The sequence below is a fragment of the Neoarius graeffei genome, chromosome 22, assembly GCF_027579695.1.
Source record: "Neoarius graeffei isolate fNeoGra1 chromosome 22, fNeoGra1.pri, whole genome shotgun sequence".
NCBI classification, from domain to species: Eukaryota; Metazoa; Chordata; class Actinopteri; order Siluriformes; family Ariidae; genus Neoarius; species Neoarius graeffei.
In genome coordinates this window covers 49,773,104-49,789,647 of record NC_083590.1, presented here as the reverse complement: position 1 = coordinate 49,789,647, position 16,544 = coordinate 49,773,104, and the positions used below count along the sequence as shown (strand labels likewise).

The window sequence follows — 16,544 nt, the reverse complement described above, 5'->3', positions numbered from 1 at the left end:
CATGTACCGTATTTTCTGGACTATAAGCCGCTACTTTTTTCCTAGGTTTTGAACCATGCGGCTTATACAAAGGTGCGGCTATTCTGTGGATTTTTCTTCCACCGCTAGGGGCGCTCTAACCGGAAGTAGAATCAAAAATAAGATAGACGAAAAATCAATGCAAAGAAGAATTAGCAGATCTTTAGCAGATAGAACACGCACGACAAATTACTAACTGGTAATTATTTTCAAATCCAGCGAAGATGATTAAAGTGACTTGTGGTTTCAAACACAGGAGAAATGAAGGTAAATAAATACCGGTTATTTTCTCTTGGTTCTGTTCCGTTTTAATCAGCAAAGTTGCTGCCGTGTTAAAAGGCACTGTTCGGAAAGAATCTGTTCAGGTACATACATGTACATTTACAGTACAAAATCGTTCTGTACATGCAGTAAATATCTACATGGATATCTGCGGCTTATAGCCCGGTGCGGCTTGTATATCTTTTTTTTTATTTTATTTTTTTTTTTAAATAGAGCGGATGCGGCTTATATACAGGTGCGCTCTATAGTCCAGAAAATACGGTAAATATATAAAAAAAAAAAGACAACAGTTTTTTTTTTTGTTGTTGTTGTTTTTTTTTTTTTTAATCTACTGCAGCTCAGATTGTAGGAAAAGTGGTTTGTAAGGCCCTATTTTTCAAAATTTTCCTGGGGGTTATCCCTCCCAGACACACACCCACCCACCCACCCCGGTTGGCTTTGGGTGCCTTTGGCGTCCTCGCATACCTTTTGTCTTGTTTTCTGCTTTTTTGATGACCACCCACTCTCATCCCTGATCATATTTGTTTGTACAAATTGCACTTCCCTATGGATGAGAGTGGCTGCACCACGGCATTTAGCGTTAAATTTGGAGTGGAAAATTTGGGAGAAGCCCCCTCTTTTAAGTCTGGAGTGATCCTTATTAAGCAGGTGTGTTTCAGTTAGGAATGCTATGCCTGTTTGCAGCTTTGATAAATGAGAACACCTTACTACGCTTTACTGGGTGGTCAAGTCCTTTGGTGTTCCAGTTTGTAAATTTAATGTTTACCTGCCCTGAACTACTAATATTAGGGGTCGCCATATTCTGGTATCCGAAATGACCTGACAGCAGCCTGCCTAGAAACAGCCTGATCGTAGAGCCTTTTCACAAGTGACAGATCTCTGTTTAGACATTGTACAATTAACATCGATAATAGAAAATATAAAACCAACAAAAAATTCAAAACCACAGAATCAAGCACATCATTCACAAAACCCCTTTGCTGGCCTCTCCCCAAACGAAAGGCTGCATGCCCCTCCAGTCGTACACCATCGCACCGCATAACCTCGTGAGACCGAGTCTCACCAAAACTATATGAATAACAGAATAACATGTTGCAGCTAATCTTAACTGTAATCAAATACAGTACACACTCAATAAATTTCCACTCTAGCACCTCCCACTTTGTGAGTAATCTTAACAAACATAGACAAAGTCTCGGAACCAACCAGTCATGCGCTATCATGGCCGTAACAGTTCAAAACCAACATTAAATATATAATTGGATTTCTGCTGGTACATACTGGACACAATAGAACAACATTAAATTTCTATGGAGTTTCCAGATCGTCCAGTTATGTGGTTATTAAGAAAATCTCATCTCATTATCTCTAGCCGCTTTATCCTTCTACAGGGTCGCAGGCAAGCTGGAGCCTATCCCAGCTGACTACGGGCGAAAGGCGGGGTACACCCTGGACAAGTCGCCAGGTCATCACAGGGCTGACACATAGACACAGACAACCATTCACACCTACGGTCAATTTAGAGTCACCAGTTAACCTAACCTGCATGTCTTTGGACTGTGGGGGAAACCGGAGCACCCGGAGGAAACCCACGCGGACACGGGGAGAACATGCAAACTCCACACAGAAAGGCCCTCGCCGGCCACGGGGCTCGAACCCAGGACCTCCTTGCTGTGAGGCGACAGCGCTAACCACTACACCACCGTGCCGCCTATTAAGAAAATGAAACAAGAAAATGTTTTTTTAAGTTAACAAAATAAATATTTTTAGTTCATAAAGAATAGGAAAATGTTGCAGTGTGGGGTTTTTTTTTGGGGGGGGGGGCAATTTTTTTTTTTTTTTCAAAAAAAGTATCATGGGGGAAAATTGAATCGTAAACCCAATATCATAAATCGAATCGTGAATTGGTTGAATCATTACATGCCTAATGCTTGCGATCAAATAATTAAATGGATTCAAGTCCAGCATGAATAGGAAGTACTAGTGAAGTTTTTTTCATCTATTTTAATGGTATTTATTTTTGAAGATCATTAAGGTGCCAGGGTGGCACGGTGGTGTAGTGGTTAGCGCTGTCGCCTCACAGCAAGAAGGTCCTGGGTTCGAGCCCCGGGGCCGGTGAGGGCCTTTCTGTGCGGAGTTTGCATGTTCTCCCCGTGTCCGCGTGGGTTTCCTCCGGGTGCTCCGGTTTCCCCCACAGTCCAAAGACATGCAGGTTAGGTTAACTGGTGACTCTAAATTGACCGTAGGTGAGAATGTGAGTGTGAATGGTTGTCTGTGTGTCGGCCCTGTGATGACCTGGCGACTTGTCCAGGGTGTACCCCGCCTTTCGCCCATAGTCAGCTGGGATAGGCTCCAGCTTGCCTGCGACCCTGTAGAACAGGATAAAGCGGCTAGAGATGATGAGATGAGATTAAGGTGCCATTGGGACACTTTTTTTTTTTTTTTTTTTTTAATTTTGCATAAAATGTTCCCTTTTTCACACAGTGGTATGCTCCCAGAGGCAATAATCCCACCATCTGAAGAGCACAGTTACGCCCAGTGGCTGGAGGAGCACGACCATGCTATGCCAAATGAGAACCAAGAAAACCATCATTTAAAAGCGCAAGGAAAAGGTGAGAGTCGGTGGTCTATTTTGGTAGATTGTTTTGAGCTTGGTTGGTCCATTTTAATGACTGAACTACACAGATCAAATTTAGCTTCAGGCTCAGTGTTGATGCACAAAGGGTCTTTGTGGCCACAGGTTTTTTACTCAGCTGAGGAGAAGCTACAAAAAACAACAGTAATATGAAGACCAAGATCAGTTATTAAATGGGGAAAATCCGGTGTGGCTCCTGCTTGCTGCCTGCTTGTGCATCATACTGTTATAGAGTATCCAATCTCTGAATTTTGACTATAATGCCTTGTATTTGTGTCTTATTGAATTATAGATCCTCAGAATATCAACCAGTGTGGTGTAGATGAAAGACACTGTTCTCTTTGTCAGCAGCAGGGTGATGCCAAACCCACTGTAAGTTAGTCATAATATTATTTTTTAGTGTTGCACCGATACCAGTATCGGGCGGGGCCCCGATCTGGCACTAAAATGGTGGTATCAGTATTGGCGAGTAGCAAGAAATAGGGCGCCGATACCATTTACCGATGCTAGTATGACACTTGAACGCAGCCTTCTCTCTCCCGACACTCACTACACTGTGTTGTGTGATCACACGTGATCACTGTGCATGCCTGCCAAGCAGCTATTGCTATTGACCTGCTCCAGACCAATGAGAGCGGGCCAATAGCCGCTCTTAACCAATGCAGGGGCAGCTTTTTCATGCGGAGGAAAAACAAACCACGAGAAGAAAATGTCGGCGGTCTGGATATATTTCAGCATAGAAACTCCGGCGAGTACAATGGCTACATGCAAGATTTGCGGCCTGAAAGTTTCGAGAGGTGGAGTTAAATTGGCCAGTTTCAATACCTCGAGCCTGATAAAACATTTGAAGACGAAACATGTGAACGAACACAGAGTTTCTACTGGATTCACTTTGTATTAGTCTTTTTCCTGTTTCACAAAGGGAAGCAGCAGCCTGACAAAGCCATGATAGCAATGATTTTACATCCAAGTATGCAGCTCTTCATATATATATATATATATATATATATATACACTCACCGGCCACTTTATTAGGTACACCTGTCCAACTGCTCGTTAACACTTAATTTCTAATCAGCCAATCACATGGCGGCAACTCAGTGCATTTAGGCATGTAGACATGGTCAAGACAATCTCCTGCAGTTCAAACCGAGCATCAGTATGGGGAAGAAAGGTGATTTGAGTGACTTTGAACGTGGCATGGTTGTTGGTGCCAGAAGGGCTGGTCTGAGTATTTCAGAAACTGCTGATCTACTGGGATTTTCACGCACAACCATCTCTAGGGTTTACAGAGAATGGTCCGAAAAAGAAAAAATATCCAGTGAGCGGCAGTTCTGTGGGCGGAAATGCCTTGTTGATGCCAGAGGTCAGAGGAGAATGGCCAGACTGGTTCGAGCTGATAGAAAGGCAACAGTGACTCAAATAACCACCCGTTACAACCAAGGTAGGCAGAAGAGCATCTCTGAACGCACAGTACGTCGAACTTTGAGGCAGATGGGCTACAGCAGCAGAAGACCACGCCGGGTGCCACTCCTTTCAGCTAAGAACAGGAAACTGAGGCTACGATTTGCACAAGCTCATCGAAATTGGACAATAGAAGATTGGAAAAACGTTGCCTGGTCTGATGAGTCTCGATTTCTGCTGCGACATTCGAATGGTAGGGTCAGAATTTGGCATCAACAACATGAAAGCATGGATCCATCCTGCCTTGTATCAACGGTTCAGGCTGGTGGTGGTGGTGTAATGGTGTGGGGAATATTTTCTTGGCACTCTTTGGGCCCCTTGGTACCAATTGAGCATCGTTGCAACGCCACAGCCTACCTGAGTATTGTTGCTGACCATGTCCATCCCTTTATGACCACAATGTACCCAACTTCTGATGGCTACTTTCAGCAGGATAATGCGCCATGTCATAAAGCTGGAATCATCTCAGACTGGTTTCTTGAACATGACAATGAGTTCACTGTACTCAAATGGCCTCCACAGTCACCAGATCTCAATCCAATAGAGCATCTTTGGGATGTGGTGGAACGGGAGATTCGCATCATGGATGTGCAGCCGACAAATCTGCGCCAACTGTGTGATGCCATCATGTCAATATGGACCAAACTCTCTGAGGAATGCTTCTAGCATCTTGTTGAATCTATGCCACGAAGAATTGAGGCAGTTCTGAAGGCAAAAGGGGGTCCAACCCGTTACTAGCATGGTGTACCTAATAAAGTGGCCGGTGAGTGTGTGTGTGTGTGTGTGTGTGTGTGTATATATATATATATATATATATACACACACACACACATATTTCAAACGGAGTGGTATCGGTATGGTATCGGTATCGGCCGGTACTGCACAGCCAGGTATCGGTATCGGGGCCAAAAAAATGGTATCGGTGCAACACTATTATTTTTATACATTAGATACTTTCTGTAAGCAGCTGTTAACTGTGTTTACAGGATGCAGGCAGGCTGCTGTACCTGGGCCAAAATGAGTGGGCTCATGTGAACTGCTGCATCTGGTCGGCTGAGGTGCAAGAAGTCAGAGGTGCGTTGTTGCATGTGCACAGTGCCGTAGCCAGAGGACGTTTCATGGTAAGTACGACTTTATTTCAGTTCAAACTAGTTTGCATTCAGAACCAAAGGCAACTGTAGCCTTCGAAGCAGTGCATTATCATCGGTGGCTGACACCGGAAACAAATTCTTCTTTCGTTTCTCTGCAGCGTTGTGAGCGGTGTAGCCAGCATGGGGCAACAGTGGGCTGCTGCCTCTCTTCCTGCCAGAGTAATTACCACTTCATGTGTGCTCGTGCCAGCCATTGTGTCTTTCAGAGCGATAAGAAGGTCTACTGTTACAAACACCGTGACCTCATCAGCAACAAGGTTTTGTGTCGAGTCAAATCGTTCCCATTTCTTCACCCACAGGCTTGCATTCTGTCAATTAAAAAGAACGATTTCCTTTTTTATAGGTGATGAATGGATTTGAGGTTCTCAGACGAGTTTATGTCGATTTTGAAGGCATTAACCTTCGAAGGAAGTTTCTAACCGGCTTGGAACCAGAGTCCATTAATGTAATGATTGGTATGTAAACCAGTCAGATTTTAATCTAAATAAGAAACTGTTAAATTCTACACCACTTCTCCTGATGAAGACATCATTCACTTGACCAATAAACCTGTATTAGTAGCAGCTTAAGTGCATCAAATAGATTTTTCCAAGCGACCTGCATATATCATAACCTTATTTCGTTTTTTCTTCCATAATAGGCTCTTTACAGATACACAGATTGGGTGTACTGACAGAGTTGTCTGCAAATGCAGGAAAATTGTATCCTGTGGGTTACCAGTAAGTAATATAATAAAACATTATACAGTAAGCCCTCAGTATTCGCGGGGGTTAGGGACCGAACATGGCCGCGAATCAGCCAAAATCGCGAATACTTGTAAACACCCCCCCCCCCCCCCCCCAGTGATGAGCCACTGCCGCAAAACTCTTCCCTTCCTTTAGCATATTGAGAAGTCCTACCTTCTCCTGCAGCGTCATTACCTTCTTCTGGCGCTTAGGTTCCTTGGCAGGAGCCTTATGCCGCTTTTCCACTACAAACGCGGCTGAGTCGGGCTGAGCCGTGCCGTGCTGAGTCGGGCTGAGTGGGGCTGTTGGAGTTGCATTTCGACTACAACCGCGCTGAACCGTGCTGGCTGGAAGTGGGTGGACACATTGGGTGGAGTTAGCGAAAGTGGGTGGACGTCAGGTGATGTCGTTAAGCAGCGCAAACAGTGACATCAGTGAGCTTTTAAGCGGTAGTCTCACGACCCGAATAGTAAACAATAAACATGGAGGACATGGAGTCGTTAGTGTTGCTGGTCTTGGTGCTGTGGCTTGTTGTCACCGACAACGCGGACAGATACTGGCAAGAGCGTATAGATGAGGCGAGGCGCATAAGGCTTCAGAAATTCTCGTAATCCTTCTCCTTCCGGGTTTGCGGTGTTTACAGATCCCAGCGCGCTCGCGGGGCGTGTGTGGGCATGTGAGGACACTCCTCCTCACCAATCAGTGCACAGGGGAGTGTCTGCTCACGCCCCCAGCCTCACTCGGCTCGCTTCAGCCCCACTCCAAAACGGTGCGAGTTTTAGGGGCTAAGCAGGGCTGAAGCGAGCGGAGTCGTGCTGGTTTTTGGTAGTCGAAACGCGAGCCGTGTCGGGCTGAAGCGAGCTGAAAAAGGGTAGTGGAAAAGGGCCATTAGAAGATGCAGAGCGTTTAGGAGCCATTGTAGGGCGTAAAAATACCAAGAACGCACAACACGTGAACAAGTCTGAACTACGGGAACCGCGAGACTGTACTGTACAATGCGCTCATTTGTATCAGCCAATGAGCAGCAGCCCGCCATTCAAACTTCAGCCAATAGCGAGCGAGCATTCGGCTCCGAGAACGTAGCAGTGCGTAAACGTTCGATATGTTCGCCGCAAATGACCACGAATCGCTGAGATTTCCGCGAATGTATAGGAGATGTGTTCTATATAAAATCCCGCGAATATGTGAATTCGCGAATACTGAACCGCGAATAGGTGGGGGTCTACTGTATTGCTTTAACATTTTTAACAAGAATGACCATGTGTACTGGTTGTACATAGTGTGCAAGTTGGATAAATACGTCTGTATGGTAAAATGAAAGGAAATATAAATTACTGTACATTTGTACAGTTCAGCCCATTTTGTATTGTGTTTATCCAATCGGTCTCCATACTGTTACACCCCTCTTTTAGCGTATTGCTAGAAAGATCTTAACAACTAGCAGTATTTTTCAGATGGTCATTGCTGTCGTTTTTAGGTGCACCCGGTGGTACTGGAGCACGGTCAACCCACGAAAGCTGTGCAAGTACACCTGCAGAGTGACTGACGTACAACCGTCGTCACTAAGGAAAGCGCCATATCAAGCGCACAACCGGGAAGAGAACTGCACTATTGCACACAGCCCAAAACAACATGAAGGTGAGTTTCTTTTAAGCTTCACATATTGGGTATTTTTTTTTTTTATTATAAAGTTAAATTAATTTAAGGGATAAATATAAATAAAACACTTTGTATCCAGGTTTCTGTGAGGCTGCTTTGTGTCAGTGTCCATTGTTAAAAGTGCTATGTAAATAAAATTTAAATACATTATTACAATTTAAGTTCATTTTCATCTGCTATGCATGATGATTAGTGTTGGTTTATAGGGACGTAACTGCAGTAGAATTGTGTCTCCATTTTTTGCAAAGCTTTTCAGCTTGTGAAGCAAATAAGCAGGTCCTCAGAACAAAATACAAGCTTATTCCTTTCTGCCTGGTGCTGATAAGCAGTTATATTAATTCAGATCTCAAATGATATCCTGCCAGGGCAGGTACTGCCAGGTCAAGGCAAATCATTGAAAAATCTCATCTCATTATCTCTAGCCGCTTTATCCTTCTACAGGGTCGCAGGCAAGCTGGAGCCTATCCCAGCTGACTACGGGCGAAAGGCGGGGTACACCCTGGACAAGTCGCCAGGTCATCACAGGGCTGACACATAGACACAGACAACCATTCACACTCACATTCACACCTACGGTCAATTTAGAGTCACCAGTTAACCTAACCTGCATGTCTTTGGACTGTGGGGGAAACCGGAGCACCCGGAGGAAACCCACGCGGACACGGGGAGAACATGCAAACTCCGCACAGAAAGGCCCTCGCCGGCCCCGGGGCTCGAACCCAGGACCTTCTTGCTGTGAGGCGACAGCGCTAACCACTACACCACCGTGCCGCCCTCATTGAAAAATGATGTACTTTTTAAGCAACAGCTTATATTGTTACTCATAAATAGGAAATGTGTTCCATGTTTTGTTCAAGTCTGTTCCGTATTGTCTCCTAGTAGTAAGTGCTGGTGATGGGACTTGGTTCAATTCTGTCAAATGGTGCTAGTGATCACTGCATGAATCAGACCTGAAACTGGCTAAAAGCACTTTTATGAAGATGTCAAGACTGCACTGCAAAGAATTAATAAAGAAGTTCAGGGCTTGACTGTTGCAATTTCACATGGATGGCCTGGGGTGGGTGTTTTTTTTTTTTTTTTTTACCGTATTTTTCGGACTACAAGTCGCACTTTTTTTCATGGTTCGGCTGGCCATGCGACTTGTACTCCGGTGCGACATATATATGTTTTTTTTTTTTTTCACCGCGGAATAACTGGAGCTGATGCTGAGTCTGACGACAGCCACGCAGAAGAGGAAACGGCGCTTCATCTGCCGCTGGAGTTGGCAGAGTTGTTCAGAAGCGACACCGAGGATGAGGAATTCAATGGATTTGCTGATTTGGAGTGAAATCATCAGCTTGATAAACTTGATTGACCTGTGTTTTATTATTAATGATAGGGCTATAGTTATTTAAATAAGTTATGTAATGATTTTAGGCAGTGCTTAATTTGTGAAGTGGGAGGTCCCGGAACGCAGGAGGTGGGTGGGTCCGGCGACTCAAAAAAAAAAAAAAGGCGGGGGATGGTTTACTATAACTTTACGCACATGCGCTTATTGTGTGTGTAAAATAATAATAATAATATCAGACATTATGATCTTAGAAAACGCTTTAGTGACAGTTACAGACAGTAATATGTCGTGATATTATATTATAAAATAATTTTTATTAGTCTATATATTAAATTATATATTACATTTATCTTCTAAAATAACAGACTGTACTCATCACAACCGGTTTATTTCACCATTGGAGATCAGACCACACAAGACATGAGTTAAATGACTCATTTTAAGGATTTAAGTAGGGGATTTAAAAGCGTTTTTTTTTTTGTTTTTTTTTGTTTTTTTCCACTAGACGGTTGTTTTTACTACCGTACCTGTCTTTGGAGATGATATACCTATAGCCTACTTGACCTCTGATTTGATGAAATAAAATTCGACAAAAATGAAGAATGACTCTCCTCGATGATGACTACAGCTTTAATAACAGATGAAAGAGCCATGGGGCGATAATAAGCCCTACTGGTAAAAATATTCTAAAAGCAAACTGATTAATGCATCAGTAATAGGCTACTAATATTAGTTATAATAATAATATAGGCTATTAGTAATAACAATAGTGATAGTATTAAAGATAGTAGTAGATATTTAAAATAATCAGACTAGGCTACTTACAGGGCAAAGGGCGCGTTATCACTGCTCAGCTGTTCGGTTATTAAATAAACAATGCAGTCGCGCAGTAACCACGCACCGCTTATCAGATACAATCACACATTCTATGGATAGAATAACCCTTCAAAAAAGTGCGACTTGTAGTCCGGTGCGACGTATATATGTTTTTTTTCGTCTTCATAATGCATTTTTTGGCTGATGCGACTTAAACTCCGGAGCGACGTATAGTCCGGAAAATACAGTAATTATTTTATTTTATTTTTTTAAACTCCTCTTCCAGAACAGTTCTACCTTAATTCAGCACTTTTGGACCAGAGGAACTTTTCATAGTTCTTAGAACTGTTGGAGAAAGTACCCACTTTTTTTTTTTTTTTTTTTTGAGTGTCCACACTGCAGGAACTGAGGATGATCGTAGTTCTTTGTATGCTGCTTTGGGGGACTTTTTTAGCTCCTACTTCAGGATAGGTACTCTCCCAGTACAAGAGGAACCTTGAGTAATGTAGGTATATGGTGATTTGTTCCAAACATAAGTGTATGGTAATTGATTCAACACATGAGCCAGTGCAGCACCGGCATCTGCCATTTTTAAAAATCCACGTAAAACATTAGCTGTGTAAACTGTTCCTAATGTTAGTATTTTAAAAATGGGGGGAAAAACACCACAGACAAATGGACCGACAGTGAAGTCTGGGCTTCCCGTTGTATGTCAAGCAGAAGTGATGTTGCTACATGAACTTTCGGCCAGCTTAATGTCACTTTAGCATTCATGCTGGCGGTGTGAATGCCAACGGGGGGAAAAAGCCGTTGGAAGTATGTAGTTCTCGGGGGAGTAATCCATTGGATAGTCCTTCTCAATGAGTCCCTAGAACTGTTGGTCTGAAAGCACCTATTGTTCTCAAAACACTATCTTTGTACAACATCTCTGGATAAAGGGGGATGTTTTTGATACCAACTGTCAACTTCGTAAAATGTTTCTATAGAGATCTTGCAGTCACGTGACCGGAAAGTACACAGCCGCCATCTTGTCGGTCAACAGCACAGCTGAATACTGCTGCACTCGTGTACAGAATGGATCAATTTCAACCGACGGACTACACGGCTCGTTTTTCTAATGAACAGATAACTAGATATATGTCTAAAATAAACGATCTGCAAATTATTAACCCTTATGGCTTTCCGGACGGAGTTTTCACGACCGTGTCAGTGGATATGGAACTGCCAGCGGAATACCCGGACGTGTATAATTACCTCATTAACTTTCCCTCGCTGTTCAGTGGTGAAGCACTGTGTGCTTATAAATCTCTGGACAGTTATCTTTACAGAAATTCAGGATTTGTCAGCGACTCAGATGTGGCATCTTGTAAACAAGAAAATGATCCTCACTGGATGGGTAAGTCACTTAAGTATTGAGTATAGCACTGACCAGCCGATTATAGAATAGAATAAGGTAATTCCAGCTGTAATTTCAAATCGTCCGTCTTGTTTACCTGGCGTTGGAGAGGTAGAGGCTTAGCAGTGGAGGTTTGAGTGGCTGTTTTCTGAGCTTAGTCAACAGGCCGGCTCTGCAGCCTCGCTTTTGCTCCCTGCGCCGCCTCCTTAGCTTTGCTTCCAATAACAATCCACGGAGACCCCGCTGGTCTCACGATCTCGTCCGGAATGTTTTTTTTTTTCTCGTCCGGAATGTTGTGCATGCGATGGAAATCGCTACAAACCGTCATTTTCTGCTGGAAACCAATGTCCAGTAAGTCCATACGGTTGTAGTGGATATTGAAGTCCGGTACAGACGAACAACACGCAAAAATACACACAAAAAACATAAAAACCGTGCACAGGTAGGGAGAGCTTGCAGCCGTTGTAGTAGAATTGTATATAGTAGGGTTTTCCAGAAGAAAAGGTAGAAGTAGAACCAGAAGTAGAAGGCGGAATATGGCGTTTGACCGACAAGGTGGCGTCTGTCACAATCTGGATCGGCTGTGACGTCACATGCAAGTGCTCCATAGCAGTTCCTTCTCACTGTTCAGTAGATCTGGTGAAACCTCTTGTATGAGTGATAAAGTATGTTTCTTAGATATGGACACCACAGAAGCTGGTCTTGCCATGAAGCTCACCCCCAGTACCCCATCTCCCAGCTCCAAGCTGGACTCAGGAACAGGATCTAAAACTACTGGGCACCCTCCTAACAGGAGACCAGCTGGTGGGACATTCAGACCATTGCCCTCACCAGGTACATTTTCTCCCAGAATAACAATAAAATATTTTGCTACATGTATGCGTTTTTATATGTACATGTTTCTCCATCCATAGGGACTGCAGTTTCTGCTTCCCATCACATCCTGACCATCAGTGATCTTGATGAGACGCGCCGATCAAGAAGGATTTCCTTACGCAGCCGAAATGCCTCACCGCCCCATACGTCCCCTTCTGCACCAATGAAATTGTGCTCTGGAGCAGGTCTTCACCCCAGATCACTCCCATTTAGCTTGCCTGTCTCTCCACTTCGTCGCAGGGGCCGGCCTCCTTCCTCCCCTTCTGGTGCTACTTCGGCATACTCCCCTCGGCAAGGTGCAATCGCAAGCCCCCTTTCAACTTTGGTCTTGTCACCATGTCATTCTTCAAGGATTCAGCAGCATTTAAAGGTAACACCACAAGAGTCTGCATACGTACCTCAAGATTTCTCTGCCTCGTTAGAGCCTGAAGATGCTGCTGGAATCCCAGAGGGAGGTATCTCCATGATTGCAGTTATGAACGATGGTGACGCAGTGCCACTGTCTTCAGACCAAGAGTTGCTCTCCACACAGTTTGATACTGACACGGATGTAGCAGTTGCCTCTGTGTTGAATGAAAAACTCGAATTCGATGAGGCCTTGCTAAATGAGAATGTGGCCTTGCACTTTGGCCAGCATGGCAGTGGAGCAGAAGTTGCAGAGCAGGGACAGGGGTTATTGATTGAAGGAAACAGCTTGGTCGATGACCATCAAATTGTAAGCACAGGTGCCAGTAGATACAGTTCCAGAATAAAAGATTTTTCTGGTCTTTCAGCTGCTGAAGAGCAAATGGAGCAAGAGTCGCCTAACGAAGGCTCTGATCATTACTTTAATTTCTCTCGTACAGTTCTAGTCTGTGATTCTGCTAAGGATTCTGCACAAACTGGGTTGACATGCCTTCCTAGTTCGCAGTCAATCTCTCAGCTGGATGGAGCAGACAACAATTCAGAAAGTGATGCAGGTGAAGCCAGTGGAGAGGATGATGCTCAGGACGTAGGGAATAGTTATCATAGTCAGGGCACATCAAATGGCACTGCTTCTGTGGGAAAACCCTCTGGAAGCAGGTTAGTTTGCACTGGCAAAGCTGAGTCCTTTGTGACCGAGTCTGTACATATGGGTGACGAGCCAAATGTGTCCGGGAAATTTCAGGGATTGGAATTCTTACAGAAAAGTGGTGAAATGATTGACACCATTGCTGAGGTACAATCACAAGAAGCTACATCTATGAAGGATTTAATGGTGCAAGAGATGCAGCTGACACCTGAGGCAGATGTACAAGATGTGGGGTCATCGTCTCCCATGTTTGACGCAAGTGATCTGCTTGCCAGACACGAGGATGTTCTAATGGACAGTGAGCCTCTGGATCACTTAAATGAGGTTGTGCTAGATCTGGATAGTGATGCTCAAAATGGAAGCATAACGAATAGGTGTAACTCCTCAGTGTTGGGCAGCCCAGAGAGAGAACCAGAGCAGATTGTTTTTCCAGAACCACCTCCTTTGAGTAGTGTTGGAAAAGTAAGAATTATCACTTCTGGTCCCGCCCCACATAAAAGTTTAATTATCCCACAGCCTGTTACGCAACACAGAGTAGTCAGCATGGCTGTACCTGGTGTCACGTCATTGGCGGTGTCTTTACCTGTTAGCAATGTTTCCACTTCACCTACTCTGTCAGTTTTTCCACAAAGAAACCATGTGGTCACTTCCTCTCCAGTCGCAATTAATGGTCTGGACTCTCAGCTCAAGGATGCGACAAAGGTCCGGCCTCTTGCCATCCGGCTTCCTACTTCCACAAAAACAAGTGTGACTGGTACATTGACAAGCCCACAAGTTTTGCTCGTCAACCGCTCTGGTCAAATTTTAATAAAAGACCCACAGACCAATAGATACCAGATGCCTAGTGCTAATTCACCTTCTTACAGCCAGATTAGCCAGATTGCCAAGCTCATCCACAGTCGTAACCTTGTTCACAGAGCTGTTCCCAGAGTCATGGTGACCCCAGTACCACAAGTGAACTCCAGCCAAGGTCCAAGCACACATGTAGTATCTTACACCAATGGTATAGCACCCTCAACTAAAGTTTTGATCAGGAGACTACCTCAGAAATCGTCAGCAGTGCAAATGAACAGCAGCACTATGCCTAGGAGAGGAATCTGTGGCATAAAGCTAAAGAATGTGTCTGTGCCAAGTACACCAGTGTTAGAAAGGATCCAAGGGGAGGATGCACAGGCAATAATCGAGAGAGCTATGGCAAGCCACAGGGACATAGCAAACCCTCAGGCGCTGAGCCCGTCCCACTTTCACGTCCACCCATTCCTTAGTAAGCCAAAGTCTCCTGACGTGGATAAACTGGTTCCAGGGTCTCATCACCAGATTAAGCCTAACATTCTGTCCCATTCAAGGCCTCAGGTCAGGGTCAAGAGGGTGTCATCAGTATCAGAACGACCTGGTTTAAAACAATGCAAGACCATGTCCATGGAGCCAACAGTTCTTAGCTCTCAGGATGAGTTAAACAGGTTAGTCAGACTTGCCAGGAACTAAACATGTGCTTTTGTGCTAGAATCATACAAATCATAATATCCTTCGTTTATTGTAGATCAGCTGGAGTCCGCATTAAAGCCCCAACCATTAAGGAGGTGCTGCATTTTAACCAGCCTGAAGCTGAGAATCTTGGTGAACCAACGAGTAATGAAGCCAAAGAATCTGAACTCAAAAGGTTAGCTATTAATTTATATCCACTTTTACAAGTACAGCAAGTAATGTCTTGAGACCCACTTTAAGTCTGTTTGCTTTTTATAGAATTATTCCAAAGGAATGTGATCCCTGTGAACTGCAGGAAAGTGAAAGCAAAAATGATGAATGCGTCAGCTCCAGAAATGGCGAATTGTCTGACTGGGCACCCTATTTAGGTATTTGTTAAAACGACTTCATATTGTAATTAATTTATTCTAGAGTATTCCTGAATGATGAAACCTTTTCATCCTTTTCATGTCAGGATGGAGTTCAGACGAAGATTCGTCATCACCATTTAAGAATGACCAGGATGGGTGTCCCAGTCAGGATAAGCCTCACCTGTGGTTCAAAATTACTAGTGATGATGGCTTCAGTGTGGAGGCAGATAGCATAGAGGGTAAGAAACATTCTGTTTAGATAGTGCTTGACTGACTAATATGACTGCACACCAGGGCTTTGAACCAGAATTTTTTTCCTATTGGTTCGTTCCGAACAGAAACGCAATTTTAACGTTTCCGGTTTTGGGTTCCACCATTAAATAGACGTTCCCGAACCGGTTAGAACAAAAAAATTTCATTCCCGGAACGGTTAATTACGTTCCCTGTCAGCTGTTTAACAAATGGCTATACAATTATGTCTCTGTCTCATCCAGCTTAAGCCAAATGTAGGCTAATTCTATTACAACCTTCATTAAATAAGACAAGAAATAATTCAAAACAATTATTATTTCAAATGTTGGCGATTTGGATTCTCAGTAAGTCTTCCCATCTACACAAACAGAAAAAGTGCCAAAAATGAAAGAGAATTCGTTTAGTGTGTTACCAAAGGCTAGTCAGGCCCTATAGAGGGCTACCGCATGACGTCACCGCGCCGCGAGATTTTTGTTAGGCGCCATATTGGAAGACCAAGTACACATCTATGCAAGTACATACATTCATAAAACAAACTACACCTGAAATGTAGCCAGGGCCGGTTCTGCCCTAATCTGGACCCGGGTGCAACATCGCACAAACCCCCCAAAAAAAAAAACACCAGTCTAAATCAGGACAACCATCACATAACTATAACTATAAACATTTTATATCAACTATTTTAACTAAATGGGCTATAATAAATAAGCCTGCAGGCAGCCACGGCGGGCTGCCTCAGAAAAGTAACCATTTGTCCTACCTTAAAACTCGTTTTGCATTTTCTGCCTCCTTTTTTTGTATTTTCGACCCTCCGTTTATTTTCTTTCCTTTTCTGAAAACCCGATTTGTGTCCAGATATTTTGTTCTGCTACCAACGAACTAACTCGTCAGGTCTCGTCTCTCGAGCCCGCGATGATTCCCGTGGGAAGGGCAACAACTGATACATTTTTACAAACAGCCAATAGGGAGGTTGCATCGTTCAGGCTCCTCTTTGCTCAGACACTCAGTAATGGAGACGTGATAGCAGTCCACCCTCCCGCTCTCTCCATTCAGT

At 43.9% G+C, this 16,544-nt stretch overlaps 1 protein-coding gene across 1 annotated transcript in view; it reads left to right on the top strand.

Annotated features, from left to right (window-relative positions):
• kmt2ba (lysine (K)-specific methyltransferase 2Ba) overlaps window positions 1-16,544 on the top strand; it is a 145,014-nt gene that overhangs the window by 114,851 nt on the left and 13,619 nt on the right. Inside the window, exons 21-32 of the mRNA XM_060904919.1 lie at window positions 2,785-2,912; window positions 3,228-3,307; window positions 5,386-5,520; window positions 5,649-5,807; window positions 5,894-6,005; window positions 6,191-6,269; window positions 7,753-7,913; window positions 12,155-12,310; window positions 12,391-14,863; window positions 14,944-15,063; window positions 15,147-15,256; window positions 15,343-15,477. Coding sequence (XP_060760902.1) covers window positions 2,785-2,912; window positions 3,228-3,307; window positions 5,386-5,520; window positions 5,649-5,807; window positions 5,894-6,005; window positions 6,191-6,269; window positions 7,753-7,913; window positions 12,155-12,310; window positions 12,391-14,863; window positions 14,944-15,063; window positions 15,147-15,256; window positions 15,343-15,477 — 3,848 coding nt within the window. The remainder of the gene's footprint in view (window positions 1-2,784; window positions 2,913-3,227; window positions 3,308-5,385; window positions 5,521-5,648; window positions 5,808-5,893; window positions 6,006-6,190; window positions 6,270-7,752; window positions 7,914-12,154; window positions 12,311-12,390; window positions 14,864-14,943; window positions 15,064-15,146; window positions 15,257-15,342; window positions 15,478-16,544) is intronic.